Below are 18,001 nucleotides of genomic sequence, written 5' to 3' on the forward strand. Positions count from 1 at the left end.
ATTTATTAATTTATTTATTTATTTTTTACATCTTTATTGGAGTATAATTGCTTTACAATGTTGTGTTAGTTTCTGCATATAACAAAGTGAATCAGCTATATGTATACATATATCCCCATATCCCCTCCCTCTAGAGCCTCCCTCCCACCCTCCCCATCCCACCCCTCTAGGTGGTCACAAAGCACCCAGCTGATCTCCCTGTGCTATGCGGCTGCTTCCCACTAGCTATCTATTTTACATTTGGTAGTGTATATATGTCCATGCCACTCTCTCACTTTGTACCAGCTTCCCCTACCCACCCCCCACAGTCTTCTCAAGTTCATTCTCTACATCTGCGTCTTTATTCCTGTCCTGCCCCTAGGTTCATCAGAGCCATTTTTTTTTATTCCATATATATGTGTTAGCATACAGTATTTGTTTTTCTCTTTCTGACTTACTTCGTGGCTGATTTTTAAAATTTTACCAAATCAGGAAATAAATAAGAAAATGGTCAATTTATAAAAGAAAGGACATTTAACATCAAAATGTAGATGACATAATCTGAGATTTAAGATGCAATATTTAAATATATTTAGCCTAATAGATATTTAGCCTTATCCTTTTTTTGTCCAGTTTCTCTGTGGAGAGAAGACCCCTCTGTGACATCAGAGGCCCACACTGGGGCCCAATGGCCCAGACTGCCTAGAGAGGGCAGCAAGGAATCCAGGTATTGTCTGGGCCGGGCCCAGCCTGAAACCTCCAGGGCTAGGGAAGGTGTCCCTTGCACACCCACAGTGACTGCCAATCTAGGCCAGTCTACTCCCCTGGGGAGAGCAGAGCATACCCAGCTCACTGTCTAGGTCAGCAGTAGGCAAGGAGGCTGGACTCATTTTTTCTCCCTGGGCCTCTACCTCTGCCTCCCCACCTCCTCAGCCTGCCCCAGCCCCACTTACCAAACCCAGTCAGGATAAAAGACCCCACCAGCATGATCACCGTCTGCAAGGTGTCCGTGTAAATCACAGCCGCCAGGCCCCCTGAGCAAGCAAAGGAGACAAGGCATCTAACCTCAGGTAGGAGGGCAACCTGTCAGCCCACCTCTTTTCCCCACCCTCACCCCCACCCCCACTCCTCTCCCTCTGCACACCTTCTGCACCCCTCAGTCTGCCTTCCTTTCCTTCCCTCCCTTGTCCTGTTACAGAGGTCTGCCACCCAGCATGTTCCAGTATCTCCACTTTTCACAGAAATGCTGGGAAGGCCTTGGGGAAAGAATGTTTCTCCCTATTTGAGGACAGAGAGCTTGATGTGACCGCTTTAAGCCAGGAAATGGCTATGGTGAGAAGCATCTGCGCAAACAAAGGCAGGGAACAGCAAAGAGCTGACATCTCTACAAGATGTCTGGGGACATAACCAAATCAGTCCACTCTCTCTTCTCTCAGGCCATCTGAGTAACTTCTTATCCCCAGCACCATGGGGCTCCAGCTGGGCAGCAAGCTCCATCACTGGCCCTGGCCCCCCTAACTGGGCAGAGCAACCTCTGCAAAGGTGCCCCATGGTCACTAGTGCTGCCAGCTTCTCTGGTCACCTCTGGAGCCTTCCTCTAAGGTCTCTGTGTGTCACTCCCTCCCTTCCTCCCTACAGTGCCTCCCAGTCCCTGTCACATCAAATCCAAGGCCTCTGTCTGGCTTCCAAGGCCCCCGCACTGTGACCCCACTTGAACTATCAGGTCTTAGCATCGTCTACACCCCCCACCCTCAGCTACCTCCCATTGACGCCCCTCCTCCAGCCGAACTCATCTGCTTGCTCACCCTGCCCTGGCCCTGCCACTCCCATTCCTGACTCCATTCCCTTGCTCCCACCTCTCCCCGAGCCTGGCACTCCCTCCCTGCTTCTCCCGACTCAGCCAAGTTCTCTCCACAACCTGCAAAGCCAAACCCTGCCCCACCTCCTGTAAGAAGCTGTCCTGACTGTTCCCACCAACACTGGATTTTTCTGGGGCCACCTACAACTGTTTCCTCAAACATTTTCCTGGGTGGATCTCTTCCTTGAGAGGAGAAGCCACGTCTTCACAAGTGCCTAACCCCAAGCTGGGCTTGGGCTGAGTCATTCAAGGGGACTCACCTGTGATTGTGTAAAGGGCAGTGATTACCAGTAAGATAAAGATGGCCAGGTACAGATTCAGGCCCAAGGCCATGTTGATGAATATGGCCCCAGAGAAGATGTCTGCCTGGAAGGAGAGAAGAGCTGGGGTTGGGGGGAGAGAGACCGCTGGCTGCAGGGTGCACGGGGCCTGCCTGAGGCACGTCAGCAGCAGGGACAGGGAGGAGAACTTGGAGGGGTTAGCAGAAGCCGACCCCCAAGTAGTGCCGATGCCTGTGATTTCCGAGGCCCCACGTTGGCCCACACCCCTTTGCCCTTTGGCTGAACTCCCACAATTAGAGGTTCATATTTTTATCCCCAGTTGAGAATATGAAAGACAAGTAGTGTACAATTCCATGTATACGAGGTTTCTAAAATAGTCAAACTCATAAAATCTGAGACTGGAATGGCTGTTACCAGAGGCTGGAGGAAGGGGGAGTTATTAATCAACAGGTATAATGTTTCAGTTAAGTAAGATGAATAAGCTCTAAAGATCTGCCATACAACATTGTACCTAGTCAACAATATGTATTATACACTCAAAACCTGTCAAGAGGCTAGAGGGCAAGCTAAGTGTTCTTACCACAATAAAATAAAAATAAAAAACAAAAGGAAGACTTTCCTGGTGGCACAGTGGTTAAGAATCTGCCTGCCAATGCATGGGACACAAGTTCGAGCCCTGGTCCAGGAAGATCCCACATGCTGCAGAGCAACTAAGCCCGTGCACTACAACTACTACTGAGCCTGCGCTCTAGAGCCCGCGAGCCACAACTGCTGAAGCCCGTGCGCCTAGAGCCGGCGCTCCGCAACAAGAGAAGCCACTGCTATGAGAAGCCTGCGCACCACAACGAAGAGTGGCCCCCGCTCACCGCAACTAGAGAAAGCCCGTGCGCAGCAACAAAGACCCAACACAGCCAAGAATTAATTAATTAATTAATTAATTAACTTTAAAAAAAATGATATGAACACCTGAGAGTCATGCTCTATTCCTAAATTTCCCAACAAGTTTATTCAAGATGATAATAGATATTACATGATAGAAAAAAAAAAGAATTCCATAGTCAAAGAGGTCTGTGAAATACTGGATTAAATAAAGTTAAGGCAGTTTCTTTACCACACAACTTCTCTGAGCCTCTAATATACTGTGAATCCCCAGGAGGAAAACATAGTAAATGACCCTTCACAAACTTATTTAACTATGGAACTCTGTTTGCCAAGGAACAACTATTAACACCTTGAGGTTCCTCCCAACCCACTTTGTAGACTGCTGCTCTAAGCTATTATCCTTCATTTACACCTCAGTGTAAAAGGTTTATCTGATCTATTCCCAAAAGCAAGTTTGAGTGCTGGAGTCCATGAGAGGGAAACCCTGCCTCACCCTGGAGTGGAGAGAGATGTTACCAACATTGTAACTTTATCTCCTCTGCCCAGATGGGATCCATCTTGATTCAGACACAACCAGAGCATCACCACGAACCTCTTGTGTGGCAGGCTTGTTGATAGGTGGATTTATCTAGATTATCTCATGTAAATTTAGGGAGAATTGCTCCCTCTTCAACCCGGAATTCACCAGTTCTTGATGCAGTTCTTTTTCCCCCTGCCTCATTTAGCTCCATAAAGAACCTTCTACTTGGCTGGATGGTGCAGTTGCTAATTTAAACCAACAGAGAGCACTGGAGTCACCCAAAATGAATGTTCAGGTCCTCTCCAAAATACTACCAGGAGGACAGTATTAAGGGATGATGGTGGTGAATTTTTTGTTTTCAAATCTCTAGATGCAAAAGAACCTGATTTCCCCTAGATGCCACAAAGGGCTGTTTTATTGCATAAAACTGAACACATTTCAGGGCATGTAAAGGGCCACCCCATCAGAGCCCTGGGGAAGGGCGCCCTTGCATCTCCACTCGATTTTTATTGTTCCCTCTACACCTCCCTGCAGCTCCTCGGTGCCCTCCAGTGGCTCAGGTCCCCACCAACCAAATCTCCTATTCCCTGACTCCTGGTTGGAAGAGAGCTCGTCTCACACCAACTCCAAGCTTCTGTGTTAATGCCCGGCCTCCTCCCCCAAGTTGGCCCTCCTGAGGACCTAGTGCCTTAGCTCCCTGAAGATCCTCTAGTCCCAGGGGACCTACTGTCATTGTCTTCCCTGGAAGAGTAAGAAAGGCAGACACAGGAGGTGGGGAGAGAGATGGTGACTTAGAAAGAGACCCCCACCCTCAGGGCTGGTGGTGAGAGGACCTGGGTTTTAACCCCAGCGCTGCCACTATAGGCCTGAGTGACCTTTAATAAAACATTTTGCCTCTCTGTGTCTCAGTGTTCTCATCTTTAAAGTGAAAAGCTCTGACTCCTGGGGCTTGTGATTCTCAGTGGCTGGAAGTGAGAAAGACCTGCAGCCGAGGAAAGCATTCCCCTCCCAGATCTGAGACATCTTCTACCTTGCCCTCTGCAGCAGCTAAAGCTGAAGAGGAAGAAAGAGCCCCCAGCTGCACATGAGCCTCGCTAAGGGTGAAATGGCCACCCCTCCTTGACACTGCACTCTGGGCCACCTGAAATTGTGATGAGTATTCACAATGCCAGTGCCTCCCCTCCAAGGCCTCTGTACTGTCACTAAAGTTATTTCAGTTAAAGGGGCTCCATTCATTGGAATGCTGTTAAATGTGCACACTTTAGATTCAGTGGATTAGCTAATAAGCATAAGTGAGCTATAAAAAAATTCCAAGGCTGCTACTGCCTTTAAAATGCCCTTGGTTGGTTTACTTTCCAGAGTAGTTAATTTGTAATGCTTTATGACAACATGCCATAGTAGACTATGATACCCTCATTAATATTTGCCTTACCATCATTAGTCACAAATAAGTAACTCACAACTCCTAAGATAACACAATAAACAAAGTCTATAAAGACTTATGGGAAGTCTTGGGCTAATCGAAATCTTGTTCTTATGATATGCATTCTGTTTCCAGCTAACAGGGCAGATAAAGAATTCCAAGGAAACCTCCCTCATGAATTGAAGAAACCTAGAACAAATGCTTCCTCCCATGAGTCATTCTTAACTTCAGTAATAAATTCTTTCTGTCCTTGGAACCCTGAAAGCCAGCAGATGTGCCTGGGGACACCATAGCTAAGCTTATGTAAGCTGGGGTGCTCTGACATCTGTCTTGGGGTCTCCTAGGTGCCCAAACATTTCCTTACTTCATTAGGGTATTTTTTCCTCCATATTTAGGGGATTTTACAGTTGACCAAGGACTTTTAGATACATACATTGTTCTGATTCTCAAATCAAGGTAACAGGACAAGTAAATTGTCTGATGAGAGAGAAAAAGTCAATGACTTGCTCAAGGGCTAAAACTCAAGTTTTCTGTCTCCAAATCCAATGACCTTCCCACAACATTGAAAGGTAAGGGTTTTCCTTTCTGGAATATTTTCTGCAGAGAGCAAGGTCTTTTTTAATTTAAAAAAAAATGTTGTTTACTTATCTTTAAAATAAAATAATTATGTTGTATGATATAAAAAACAATAGCACAAAAAGTTATATGTTGAAAAGTTAATGTGGTCCCACTTCTATCACTAGACCCAAAAGTGACCACTGTTGAGAGCCTTTTGTCCACCAGAGGATTTTTAGGTGGCTGGCTTAAATTTGTATATCAACAATTATATTTCATGGCCCCTAAAAAAATAATAATTATGAAGATGGAAATATGGGAAAATGTTTACAGTTTGATACTAAGAAGGGGGAGAATGACCACGATATGGTTTGCATATTCTGATTGCAGCTCGCTAAAGGAAAGCACACAATATGGGCAAAGCCAAAATGTGAAAATGTCTATGTTAGAGTTATAGGGTTATGGGTGCTTTTCCACTCCAGATTTTCTTAAATGCCATCACTTTTCTTACAGTTCCAAAGGTGAGAGAAGCAGAAATTTAACACCACAATACATTCTCTATGGATATATGGCTATACACACATTATGTAGTAAAAATATTAAAAAATAGACCAGAAGAATACATATCAAGTTCAAGATAGCGTTTACCTTTTAAGAAGGAAGGAAATAGGGTCAAAAGGATATAGATAAGCCTTATCTGTTTTGTTTTATTTCTTTTTTAAAAAAATGATAAGCTGTTTAGATCTACAGAATCCTGGTGGTGGTATTAGTATAGTACTTTACTGTATGTTTGAAGCATTTCATTACTTTTTTATTTATAAAAATCAGGGGCTGGATAGGGAATATACCACCAGCTTTGATATAAAAGAACTCTCCTCTAATCCTATGAGATCATTTATTTCACAGCTCATTTCAGATTGCTCCTTCTCTAAACTACTCTTAGCTCTTAATAAAGAAGAAAAAAAGGAAAGAAGGAAGGAAAGAAGGGAGGTAGGGGAAAAGGGAGGGAGGGAGGGAAGAAGGGAACAAGCAAATTTCCCCAGTGCTGCTAAGCAAAACTAACTTGAAGTGAATTAAACAATTATGGTCCTCTAGACCAGGGGTCAGCAAACTTCTTCTGTAAAGGCTCACTTCATACATGTTTTAGGCTTTGCAGGCCATACAGTTTCTTTCCAACCTGCTCAAGACTGCCTGCCACTGAAGCATGAAAGCAGCCGTAGATGATACATCAATTAATGGGCATGGCTGTGTTCCAATAAAACTTTATTTACAGAAACAGGAAGTTGGATTTAGCCCACCACTTTGAAAGTTTGGCTGAACAAGCTCCATGGAACTCACAGGGACCACTTTGAAAGTTTGGCTGAGCAAGCTCCATGGGACTCACAGGGGACAATAAATACAGATCCAGTTGGAAAACCTCTTAGAGTAACAGTCTCTGACCATGAGCCTTGGGTAGTTTGTTTAGTCTCAGCTCTGATGTTTGAAATCCTGGGATTTTACATGTGTGCATTTGCTGCCCATTCTAGTCCTAGTTGTATCTGAGCACCCAGTAGATCTTGCCTGGCAATGAGGTTTGAGATGGAGAGCCCCATTACTCAAATTTCTCTTTCCATTTGTGAGTGAATGAACCAGGTGATAAGCATTCAAAACTTAAGCAAGCTCCGAAGCTCTTATTTTCACCCAAGGATCCAAAACAGATAGCATAGTTGCTATAAAAGTTTATTACAGTTGTGATCTGTGATAATAGCCCCAGGAAATATAAATAGGGACATTTGGTCATCACATGTAATTCATAAAATCCGAGGCTTTATCTCAAGTGATTGTGCACATTTGAATAAGATAGATAATGCCAGGAAATTTTACAGAACAGAATGCTTCACTGAACTTCGTAAGGCAGGGTGCTGGGGTGGAGTGGGTGGGCGGGAAGGAGCCTATAAAATTCAGGATTACATGGAGGAATAATCAAGTCTGGGTCTCAGAAACCAAAAGGACATAGCCACAAGATGGCAGCCATAGTCAAGACTCCACACCACCCCTGTTCAATGGCCTGGGCCACATCTGGGACTCTCCACCTGAAATGCATTTCACTTTTTCTCTCCTATCAATTACATGCCCACTGGATCCCTGCATCCTCCCAAAGCCTTCCTGGTAGGTCCCTGATTGTTCCCTGCCTGGACATGGATATCACAAGGCCACTCCTCTCTTCTTACCCATGCCTCCCCACACACACAACAATAGTGATTAATCTCTGTTTGTGTGCAATGTAAATACATGATTACCTTACTCTATTAACTAACAATTCTTTCCTTTTGTTCATAAGCCCTGAACTCGTGTATCTTAATGTGAGCTCCTAGCAAGTACAGTCAATATCAGTGTAATTCTTTTAAAGATTTCATGCTCTGTGACCCATGGTGAAACTGAAGTCAGCCAAATTTACAAAGTCTTGCCTGTCCGACACTTCCCTGCCCTTCCCCACTGCCTAGATGTCCCACCTTCAGATCCCTTATACACCCAGTGTGCAGCTGATGTTCTCCCTTCACAGTCCTCTCAAATCCTACTCTCAGAAACTCATTTAAATTGGAAGGTCACTTAACTGGCTATTTTAATTTTCCCCAAGGTCTTGAATTTTGACTTGTTTGTACTGGCCTTAGAAGGCAGGGGGACATAATGTCAAAAGGTTTCGATTCAGTATCAGGGACTCTGCTTCTCAATCTAGTTCTGCTACTGTTTAACCCCACAAAGCCCCTTCTCTTCTCTGTAAAATGGGAGCATAGATCATAGAACTAGATGATCTATCCTGTTATCCTATGCCTTCATCCCATCCAAGCACAGAGCAGAATTGTGAGAACACAGACGCTGGGACTAGAGAGACCCAGACTCCAGTCCTGGCTTTGCAATACACTAGCTATGTGATTTGGGACAAATTACTTAACTTCTCTGAGACTCAGTTTTCTCTTCCATCAAGTGGAAAATTAAATAAAAATCCCCACCTGCACAGAACTCTTATGAGGACTGGAGATGGAATAAGTTAAGCCCCTACTGGAGACTAAGTAAAGCTATTGGCACCAAATAAAAGGCAGCTATCATCCTTCGTGTGCATTATTCAAGGGATTGCTGGCTCTGGGCAGCAGGTGGAGCTGGTAGGACATTGGGCAAGGCCTCCAGTAAGGAACCGCAGAAATCACACAGAAAGGGGGCAGATCATACTAAGTACTGTTCAAAAGTAAAATTCAGAAAAAGCCAACTGCTGGGGGATGGACTCCATCAGGGTCTGAGTTGAGGGAGGCTGCCCCTCAGGTACCTGGGGGCTCCCAAGTCCAGGGAGGGTTAATCAGTAACCTGAACAATAGGTGAGGTGATTGGGAAGGCAGGCAAAGAGGTTGAGCAGTAAGCTTATTTTTATGACTACTGCTACATCAGCTTCAAGGGCAAAGGTCAGCCAACAGACTTTCACCCACCTGAACTGTGGACTTGGAGAAGGCTTGCTTCCAAGAAGGGGAATCCCAGTGCCCTCCTCTACATGCTTAGTAGACAGGTGCTACCTCACAAGCTGAACCAAGGAGCAAGGAGCAGTTCCCTCACCAACCTCCACTAGTGCCAGGGTCACCTCCCCACCCTCCCACTTACATTCCTTTTCTCTTCTTGCACCTGACCTTCCCTCCCTCAGGAAGCCCGATTTCTCTACCCCTCCCAGCAACTCCCAGTCCAGGCTATGCACACCAGTCTCTAAGGAAATAAGACTGAAATGCCCAGGCTTTTCATCTTATAACTAAGAACTACCCTGAAGGAAAGGAGGAGAAAGTGAAGGAGGTGGAATCATCACATAGGCAGGGAAAGCACACAGGCACCAGTCAAGGGCAGTAGCACTTTATGTCAGGAAGCTGGGCAGGGAGGGAGCAGTAAGGCTGGGTGTCAATCCCAACTCCAAGACAAAGCCCTATTAGTCCAATCCCGGAGCACATGTTCCCACTGAGATCATTCAGTGGGGACATGAAAGTCTCTTCAACAAACGGTTCTGGGAGAACTGGACTTTACTTCACATCATATACAAAAATCACTCAAAATGGATCAAATATCTGAATGTAAGAGCTAAGACTATAAAACTCTTAGGAACAAACCTAGCATTCAATCTTCATGATCTTGGATTTGGCAATGGGTTCTTAGGAATGACACCAAAAGCATGAGCAACAAAAGAAAAAACAGATAAATCAGACTTCATCAAGATTTAAAACCTTTGTGCATCAAAGGACACGAAAGAAAGTGAAAAGACAACCTACAGAATGGGAGAATATTTGCAAATTATGTATCAGATAAGGGTCTAGTATTCAGAATATATAAAGAACACTTTCAACTCAACATCAAAAAAGACAACCCAGTCAAAAAAAAATAGTGTATGCATGTAGAAAGTAATAACATAAAAGGGAAAAATTATTGTGGTAGGCTGAAGATATATATACATTTCCTCTAAAGAAGCAATAGTCAAATGCAATGTATAGATTTCATTTGAATCCTGATTCAAACAAATCAACTGTAAGAAGACATTCTTCAGATAATCAGGAAAATCTGGATATGGACCAGGTATTAAACTACTTAAATTAAGAAATTACTATAAATTTTGTTAAGCATGATAATAGCACAATGGTTAAGTTCTTTAAAAGTTAAAGGTGCGTTCCGAAGAATTTACAGTGAAATGACATGATGTCTGGGATTTGACTTAAAATACTGTTGGAGAAAAAAGATGGAAGGGGAGAGATGAACCAAGAATGGCAAAATATTGTTCATTGTGAAAGCCAAGTGATGAGAATTAGGTCCATGAGTACTCATTATACTATTCTATCTCTGCTTGTGTATGTTTGAAATTTTCCAAAATTAAAAAAATTGAAAATGTTATCTAATATTGTTGTTTTCTCACTTTTAAGTAATCAGGGCAATAAAAGCACGAGCTGCTATTTTTTCATTACCCTACCTAACTAGAAGAGAAGGCTCAGTTCAGATCCAACTGACTCAGATTTCAGCCAGGGCAGATCTTTTACAAGTGCGGAGATTGGTCCAATCTCACCTTCGGTGCTAGATGAGGAAGGACAAGAAAAAAGAGGAAAACTGACCATAGCCAATGAGATAACCCCTCTGATACAGCAGTGAGTACTTTGTAACTGCTGGCTAAGGGGGAAAGCTGGAACCACTTCCTATGTGAGCACAGAAAATGCCATTTCTCTCTCTGCCCTTGGATTTGGCAATGGATTGTTAGAAATGACACCAAAAGCATGAACAACAAAAGGAAAAAAAAGATAAACTAGACTCTATCAAGATTTAAAACTTTTATGCATCAAAGGACACTACCAAGAAAGTGAAAAGACAACCTCAAGAATGGGAGAAAATATTTGCAAATCATATATCTGATAAGGGCCTAGTATCCAGAATATATAGCCTTCTTCTCTAGCTAGGTTAGGGTGCTGAAGCAATCCAGGGAGCTTCTTACAGGGAGCATCGATGGTTCTCATGTTCATCACCATCATATCTTACATCCCAAAAACACTTCATGTTTTCAAGAAAATCCATTTGATCCTCACTACCACCCAGGGAGGTAGGCGAGGCAGAATTTTTATCCCCATCCTACTCACAAAGAAGCTAAGCTCCAGAGAAGTAAAGCAATATGCTACTGGCCCCAGGTCACTGCTGGCAAGCAGTAGAGCAGAAGCCCAGCTCCTCCACAACCCCATGCTTCCTCCAATTATTCTCCTAGATAGTGTTCTTACCAAGGTCCTATTTTCTTTCTGTTATTCTTTATTCACATTTTCCTTCTTTAAAATTTTTTTTCCACTGTTGCTTTAACCTTTATCAGACTGACAATCTCCTTAGGGATTAAAAAAAAAAATTCCAGGCAAGACCTATAAGCAGACTTTTTTCTTCCTGCCATCTTTTGGGCTGTCAGGGGGAATATATCTCAGAACTTCAATGGTTTCCTGGGTCTTTCGCTTATGTTTTGTTTTACCATCAAAAGGAGTTGACTTGAACATTTTCAAGAAAGGAAAAGAGAAGTAAAGAAGGAATTCAAGTCTTGCTCCAGTGGGTCAGCCAAGAGCTCTGCACAGCTTTCAAACACACCCCAAAGGCCAGCCAATCCCTGAGAAATCTCAGCTCTGCATATTGGGGCCTGCAGCTCCAGTTTGGCAGGGAGGCAGGCTAAATGGAAGGGGGTCCACCCCAGTGGTTGGGTTCAGAGAGAGCAAAAATCCCCTGGAGGGTTAGCAACTAAAGGCCCAGGGAGCTGATTCTGAACGAATATAAGAAGCCTTGTGCAGTGAAAAGGACAGCGAGCTGGAGCCAGCAGTCTGGGTTCTACTCCTGAGCAAGAATCTCCATCCCCAGAGTTTGTTTCCCTGTTCACGAAGGAAGAGGGGGAATAATCTCTGAGGTCCCTTCCAGAGTTGCCACTGACTGCCCATGTTTAAGCGCATCAGAAATGTCACTTGGAGCCAGATTCTGACCCTGACAGGGCATAAAGGCTTACAGCTACCTCTAAGGTCCGGGCCAGCCCTCAGGCATCCCTAACTCCCTTTTAATCTTCTGTTAAGAACAGCTTGAACCGTTTATGTCTTCAACCTTCCCCACAGTAGAGGATAAGGAGTTCCATGTGTTCACTCCTTGATGTGTGAAATAGGACTTTACTCTCAGAAGCAAAAAGGCCTAAGGGACCGAGTTAATAGAAACATATAGCACTGCCCTTTGGTGGGCCAGCATGTGCTGAGGAGCGAGGGTAGGCAGGTTCTGAGACAGCCGGTGCTCAGCCCCTAGGGCAGAGGACTCACCGAGATCTTGGTGAAAACGTACAGCAACAGGGACAGAACAGAGAGGTAGACCTGGATCCGCTTGCCTCCAAATCGCTTCCGCAGGTACTCTGGCATCGTCACCACCTGCATGGGATGGAAGGGCGGTCACTGCCAGTCTGAGTGATCAGAAGGCCCAGAGCAAGCAGAACAGAGGCATCCACCCCAGTGTCAGAGGTATGATCAAGGGTTAACCTTCGTTGGTCAGAGAAGTCTGCGAGGTGGCCAGATGTCCCCATCCTCCATCCATTTGCTCATCTCCATCCCACATGCCCTACCACTGCAGAGGCAGCTAGGTATCATCCCAGGACATAGAAGGGCCCAATAAACAATTTTTTTAATGAACACATGCCTGCACATAACCAAGAAGGCAGATCCTTGCCCTGAAGGAGGAGGGGATAGATAAATAGATAGATAGTCCTATACAAAGCACCTTCTGTGAACAAGCCATCATAACCACGGTGGTACCTTTTCAGTGCACCAAAAAAGGTGTCCAGGCTGGGTGTGTGCTTCACCCTGCTCTGCACATAAGCCTTGCCAAGGACTGTGGCTGCAGGCCAGCTCAACTGCTCTCCCAGTTCCTTTCTGCAAATTCCAACCACACTCTGTCTCGTGTCCTCAACCCTGAGCCTGCTGTCTCCTGGAATCAGACATGTATCACCAGCAGTCCATGAGCCTCCAGAAGATGCAGAGTCTGCCTGTGCCTCTTTCTTATTGATTTCAGCTCCTAATGTATAGACGTACACATGGTAGCTGCTCATTATATCTCAATGGACAGATGTTGCTAAAGCTCTCTTATGTAAAACGTCAGAGGTTTAGTCAAGAGACCGAGCATGCATTTGGTAGTTGAGTACCAGATGCATGCTCAGCAAACAAAGGCTGCTGATGTTTTTAAATAAAGGGAAAATATGGTTCTTTTTCTCATGTTGCTTCTGTTCCAGGGGCTGAGGCAGACAGTTACGTATCATGTGCAAATGCACGACAGTGCCTTGCAAGTATTCACCCAGACTGAGGGGATGTGATGCTTTCAATGCTGAATAGAGTGAGGTTGCTTAGGAGGGCTTCCTAGAGGGACAAGTCGTGGCCAAGTAGATCTGTTGAATGCCCCTGAGAGCAGTCAGGAACTTTATAACCCAGGAAAGACAGCCAAGTCATAGGCTCTTATCTCAGAAAGTCTCCTCTGCCCTCCAGGAGGACCAAGTTCACACAGATATTTGCCAGCAGGAAATATATATTACATAATAACAGAGCAAATACTTACCCCTGCCTTAATGTAAATGGGGACAAACACCCAGCCCAGCACAACCACCAAAAAAAGGGCCTGAAACCAAAAAAGAGGTGGAGTCAAACCAGGAGGAACCTTAGCCCATCCCGCTGCCTACAGGGCTTGCAGCTGCTGCAGACCATCCACCCAGCATTTTCTCTTTGGGCTCTGGGCACAACTCCCTAAGTGGCCATCAGTGCTTGGAGAAGGCCTTTGATGCCTGATTGGTCCACAGGAACAACAGTTGGGCAACAGTGGAGAGGAACCCGGGGGGCTGCCCACTGACATCACAGCTCCTTTTGCTTCTTCCCTGGTTTACAGGAGTAAAATACCATTTAGAGAGCTTTTAAAATTAAAAAAAATAATAATAATGGAAATCTGGTGGTATTTCCAAACCTCTTGATATGGCTGAAAGGGTACAGGAGGGGTTGGCTTTTTAAAAGAAGAAAGAAACACTATCGCCATCAAATCAGTGATTTCTCGTGGTGGAAGGGGAGCAGGACCCTGGGGTTCCTGAAGCTGTGCCCCTCATCCATCTGTACTCCAAGGTGGCCCTGGGAGGTTCTGTAACATCTAGAACATCTCTGAGTGTAGACTGGGCTGGCTGACAGCTAAAGATCCTTCCAGCTCCAGGACACAGTTTCTCTGATGTTACTCACGTTCCATTCAAAGCCCCCAGTGGCGATGCCTGCAGCTGCTCCCGTTCCCGCCAGTCCCACAAAGTGGCCGCTTCCGATGTTACTGGCGAACAGAGAGGCTCCAATCTGGAAACACAAAGAGAAGGTCAAGTGAGAACTCCATGCTTCACCAGGACACTCAGGGGTGCACCAAAGATAGAAGAGACATGTCATCCAAGAGAAGGACAAGAAAGAGCAGAGGCCAGCCAGGAACTTGACTATGTTGGAGTCTGCCGGGACCACTGGTTCAAAAGGCAGATGTGAGGACTTGGGTAATAGCAAAGATAAAAAGGAGAGGACTGGGGAAGGAGTCGTGGGATGCATCCCCAAATCAGATCTCTGTGAGTCCTTTGTGAGCCCAATGCGCAACAGTCAAGAAGGCATCGGAAGCTCCACAGCCCGACCTGCCTCCTCTGGAAGTCTCCCCAGCGGCTGAGGGCTCAGGAGCAGGACCTGTGCCATTCATCTCTGTGTCCCCCAGCACTCCTGACTTGGGACCTTGACCAATACAGGATCTCAGGAAATGTGGACAGTTTTGTTGAAAGAAATCATTTAAAAGGAAGCCTCTGGACGTCAGTTACTTGTCATTTGTCAAAGAAGGCAGGGGGTAGAGCCAATAATTTCCAAGTGACTCTTAGCTGTTAAATTCTGTAATCCCATGAGCTCCCAAGTAACAAGAGATGCTAATAATAATAACTCTCTAAGTCAATATAGTAGTTTTTTTGGCCACACCACGCGGCTTGTGGGATCTTAGTTCCCCAACCAGGGATCAAACGCAGACCCCGGACAGTGGAAGCATGGAGTCCTAACCACTGGAACGCTGTGGAATTCCCTCGATATAGTATTTTTATTTTTTTACAAAGGTCCTATGGATACATGCACAAAACACTGCATTTTTCAAAGATATACATATGTCTAAAAACATAGGTTAGAAGACAAATTGGAAGGACATATACTAAATATCCAAGAGTTGAAGCCTGGGAGAGGAAAGGAGAATGGGATTTTTTTTTTTTTAAACATCTTTATTGGAGTATAATTGCTTTACAATGGTGTGTTAGTTTCTGCTTTATAACAAAGTAAATCAGTTATACATATACATATGTTCCCATATCTCTTCCCTCTTGCATCTCCCTCCCTCCCACCATCCCTATCCCACCCCTCTAGGTGGTCACAAAGCACCGAGCTGATCTCCCTGTGCTATGCAGCTGCTTCCCACTAGCTATCTATTTTACATTTGGTAGTGTATATATGTCCATGACACTCTCTCACCCTGTCACATCTCACCCCTCCCCCTCCCCATATCCTCAAGTCCAGAGAATGGGATTTTTGAATAGGAGGTGAAGGAGAAAGTATCAGGTGAAACAAGAGAGGGATTTTGAACTGACCAATCATGGTACTGTACCATCAACTCAACCGCCTCTGAGGTCCAAGAGAACTCCAAAAAGTTCTAGAGCTTTTCTGTACCCAGGAGGAGAAGGCATAACAACATTTGATGATCACCAAACTAGTATAATTATCCCCAGTCTTGCTGAGCAATTGGGGGAGGCTGGTAGTTATTTGTCTAATATCCCTAATATGGTTCAAATTTGGAACAAAACACATATTTCCCAAAAGGCAGATTACTCCAAGAAACTGTCCTAACTGTTCCTCGATATAAAACAGTGGGTGCTTAGTGCCATATGCTAAGTCAGAGGAGAGGGAGATCTCTGAAGGCCGGGCCAGGAGGTCTCCAGAATGATGAAGAGACAGTGGTGTAAGTGCCTTCATTCATTCACTCAACAAATATTAACTTAGCACCTACTCAATGTGTTAAGTGCCATTCTAGACACTGGGGATTCCTGTATGAAAAGCACCACCACCAACAACAAAAAAGATCAGAGACTGGTTAAGTGCTGTGAAGAGAATAGAGAAGGTGTGATAGATAGAGTGACTGCTTTAGTCTGGGAAAGGTCCCTCTGTGGGGTGCCCTCTAAGCTGAGATCAAGATGATAAAAGAAGTCAACCATGCTGAGATCAGAGGGAAAGCGTTCCAGCAAAGCAAAGACCAACCCCCCACCCCCTGCCCAAGTGAGAAGGTCATCATGGTTGGGAAGCAGAAAGAAGGCCAGAGTAGCTGGAGTGTGGTGGGTGGTGTGAGATGAGGCTGGAAAGTTGGGAGGGGATACATCACGTAGGTCCTAGCAAGCCAGGATAGCAGTGTGGATTTTACTCTGTCTGATGGGAAGCCACTGGAGGGTTTCAAGCAGGGGAGGGAAAGGATCTAACTTGTTTTTAAGTATTGCTCTCAAGCATGTGGAGAGTGTAGTGTTGGGGGCAAGAGAGAAAACAAAAAACCATGTGGGAGGCAGTTGCTGCCTGTAGGTAACAGGGCATAGCGGCTTGGTCTCAGGTGGTGGCAGTTGAGATAAAGACAAGCATAGAGATTGGGGTACATTTTAGAAACAAAGTTGATGAGCCCTGTTGATGTATCAGACGTGGGAAATGCGGGAAAGGGTAATCAAGGGTAACCCCTAGATTCGGGACTTTAGTAACTGGTGGACATCATTCATTAAGACGGGAAACTGTGTACTTTGATTATTGCTGCTTAAGAGTTTAATATTTTGTTATCTGTACTTTAAAGTGTGTTGTACAACATATGCATGCTTGCCTTTGTTAAAAGAATAGGACCCAGTAAGCTTTGCATAAAGAAGTATATAACCATTGGCTCTGACCATAAGTGGAATTCTCATTGTGTAAAAATTCTATTGCTCTAGACTGCATTTCGTCCTCATTATAGCACAAACAGTAAAATGCTTTGTGATGCAGAAGAAGAAGAAGGAGGAGAAGGAGAAACTGAGAGGAAAGCAGGCTGTTTAAACACATCCACCTCCTCCTTCTCCTCAGAGCTTGGTGGGGATAACAGTTCGCTTTTAATCAGGATTCCCTTCTGCATGTAGCCTGCCTGTCATTACACATTATCTTTTTTTTTCATTTACCATCTCTCACTTGATAAATTATTAAGCCTAATGTTATACTATTAAGAGCATAATTACCAGTAATGATTAACTGCATTAGATTAACCTTAAGTTCAAGAATTTCTCTCCAAGATCCCCCCAAAGGGGGACAGTGGTCTTTAAGCAGTTGTAGGCTTTCCTGAGGCAGCCCTTCACCATCTGATGGAATGGGGGCCAGGGGAGCTTTGGGGGTATTAGTCCAGGTTCAGTTCATTTCTATCATGGTCACTACTGTTCTCCAGTCGCTCACCTTGGCCTCATCCAACCTCCCCCGCTTCGCCCCATGACCTGCACTCAGTTATTTACAAAACCCTGACTCTGCCTTCACAATGGCATAGGCAGCTAGCACTTTTTACATCGCCCTTGTACAGGCTGTCATTGCTTCTTAACAGGCTTCGAGGTGCTCTCCAGTCTCCCCCCACCCATATGACATCTCCAAAGCACAACTCTGATCAAGTCACTTCCCTATTCAGAGACCCTTCCGGACCCCCAAATGAGCCTGCCAAGCAGTCTTTCCTGGCAGTTCCGGGTTTAAAGATGCAGTCTCAGGAATTCAGCAAGATTTCACACTAAAGTTCCCTCCAGTGAGAAGGCAGCATGAGCTTAAAAATTAAAGTCTGAATGATCTCTTGCCCTCTTCCAATCTGGGTGATCATAACATCTGCAAGCCTCAATCTTCTCCCATGACAGGGTTGTGCAGGAATCAAAGGAGATTATGAATCAGTAATGACACACTCAGCGG

The 18,001-nt window shown here is 44.9% G+C and overlaps 1 protein-coding gene across 1 annotated transcript in view; it reads right to left on the reverse strand.

Annotated features, from left to right (window-relative positions):
* The window catches only part of SLC5A1 (solute carrier family 5 member 1), a 57,107-nt gene that overhangs the window by 18,599 nt on the left and 20,507 nt on the right, over positions 1–18,001 (reverse strand). The window contains exons 3-7 of the mRNA XM_036823768.1: positions 14,249–14,353; positions 13,587–13,646; positions 12,308–12,412; positions 2,098–2,203; positions 933–1,013 (exon numbers count right to left, since the gene is read on the reverse strand). Coding sequence (XP_036679663.1) covers positions 933–1,013; positions 2,098–2,203; positions 12,308–12,412; positions 13,587–13,646; positions 14,249–14,353 — 457 coding nt within the window. The remainder of the gene's footprint in view (positions 1–932; positions 1,014–2,097; positions 2,204–12,307; positions 12,413–13,586; positions 13,647–14,248; positions 14,354–18,001) is intronic.

The sequence above is a fragment of the Balaenoptera musculus genome, chromosome 14 (genome assembly GCF_009873245.2).
Source record: "Balaenoptera musculus isolate JJ_BM4_2016_0621 chromosome 14, mBalMus1.pri.v3, whole genome shotgun sequence".
NCBI classification, from domain to species: Eukaryota; Metazoa; Chordata; class Mammalia; order Artiodactyla; family Balaenopteridae; genus Balaenoptera; species Balaenoptera musculus.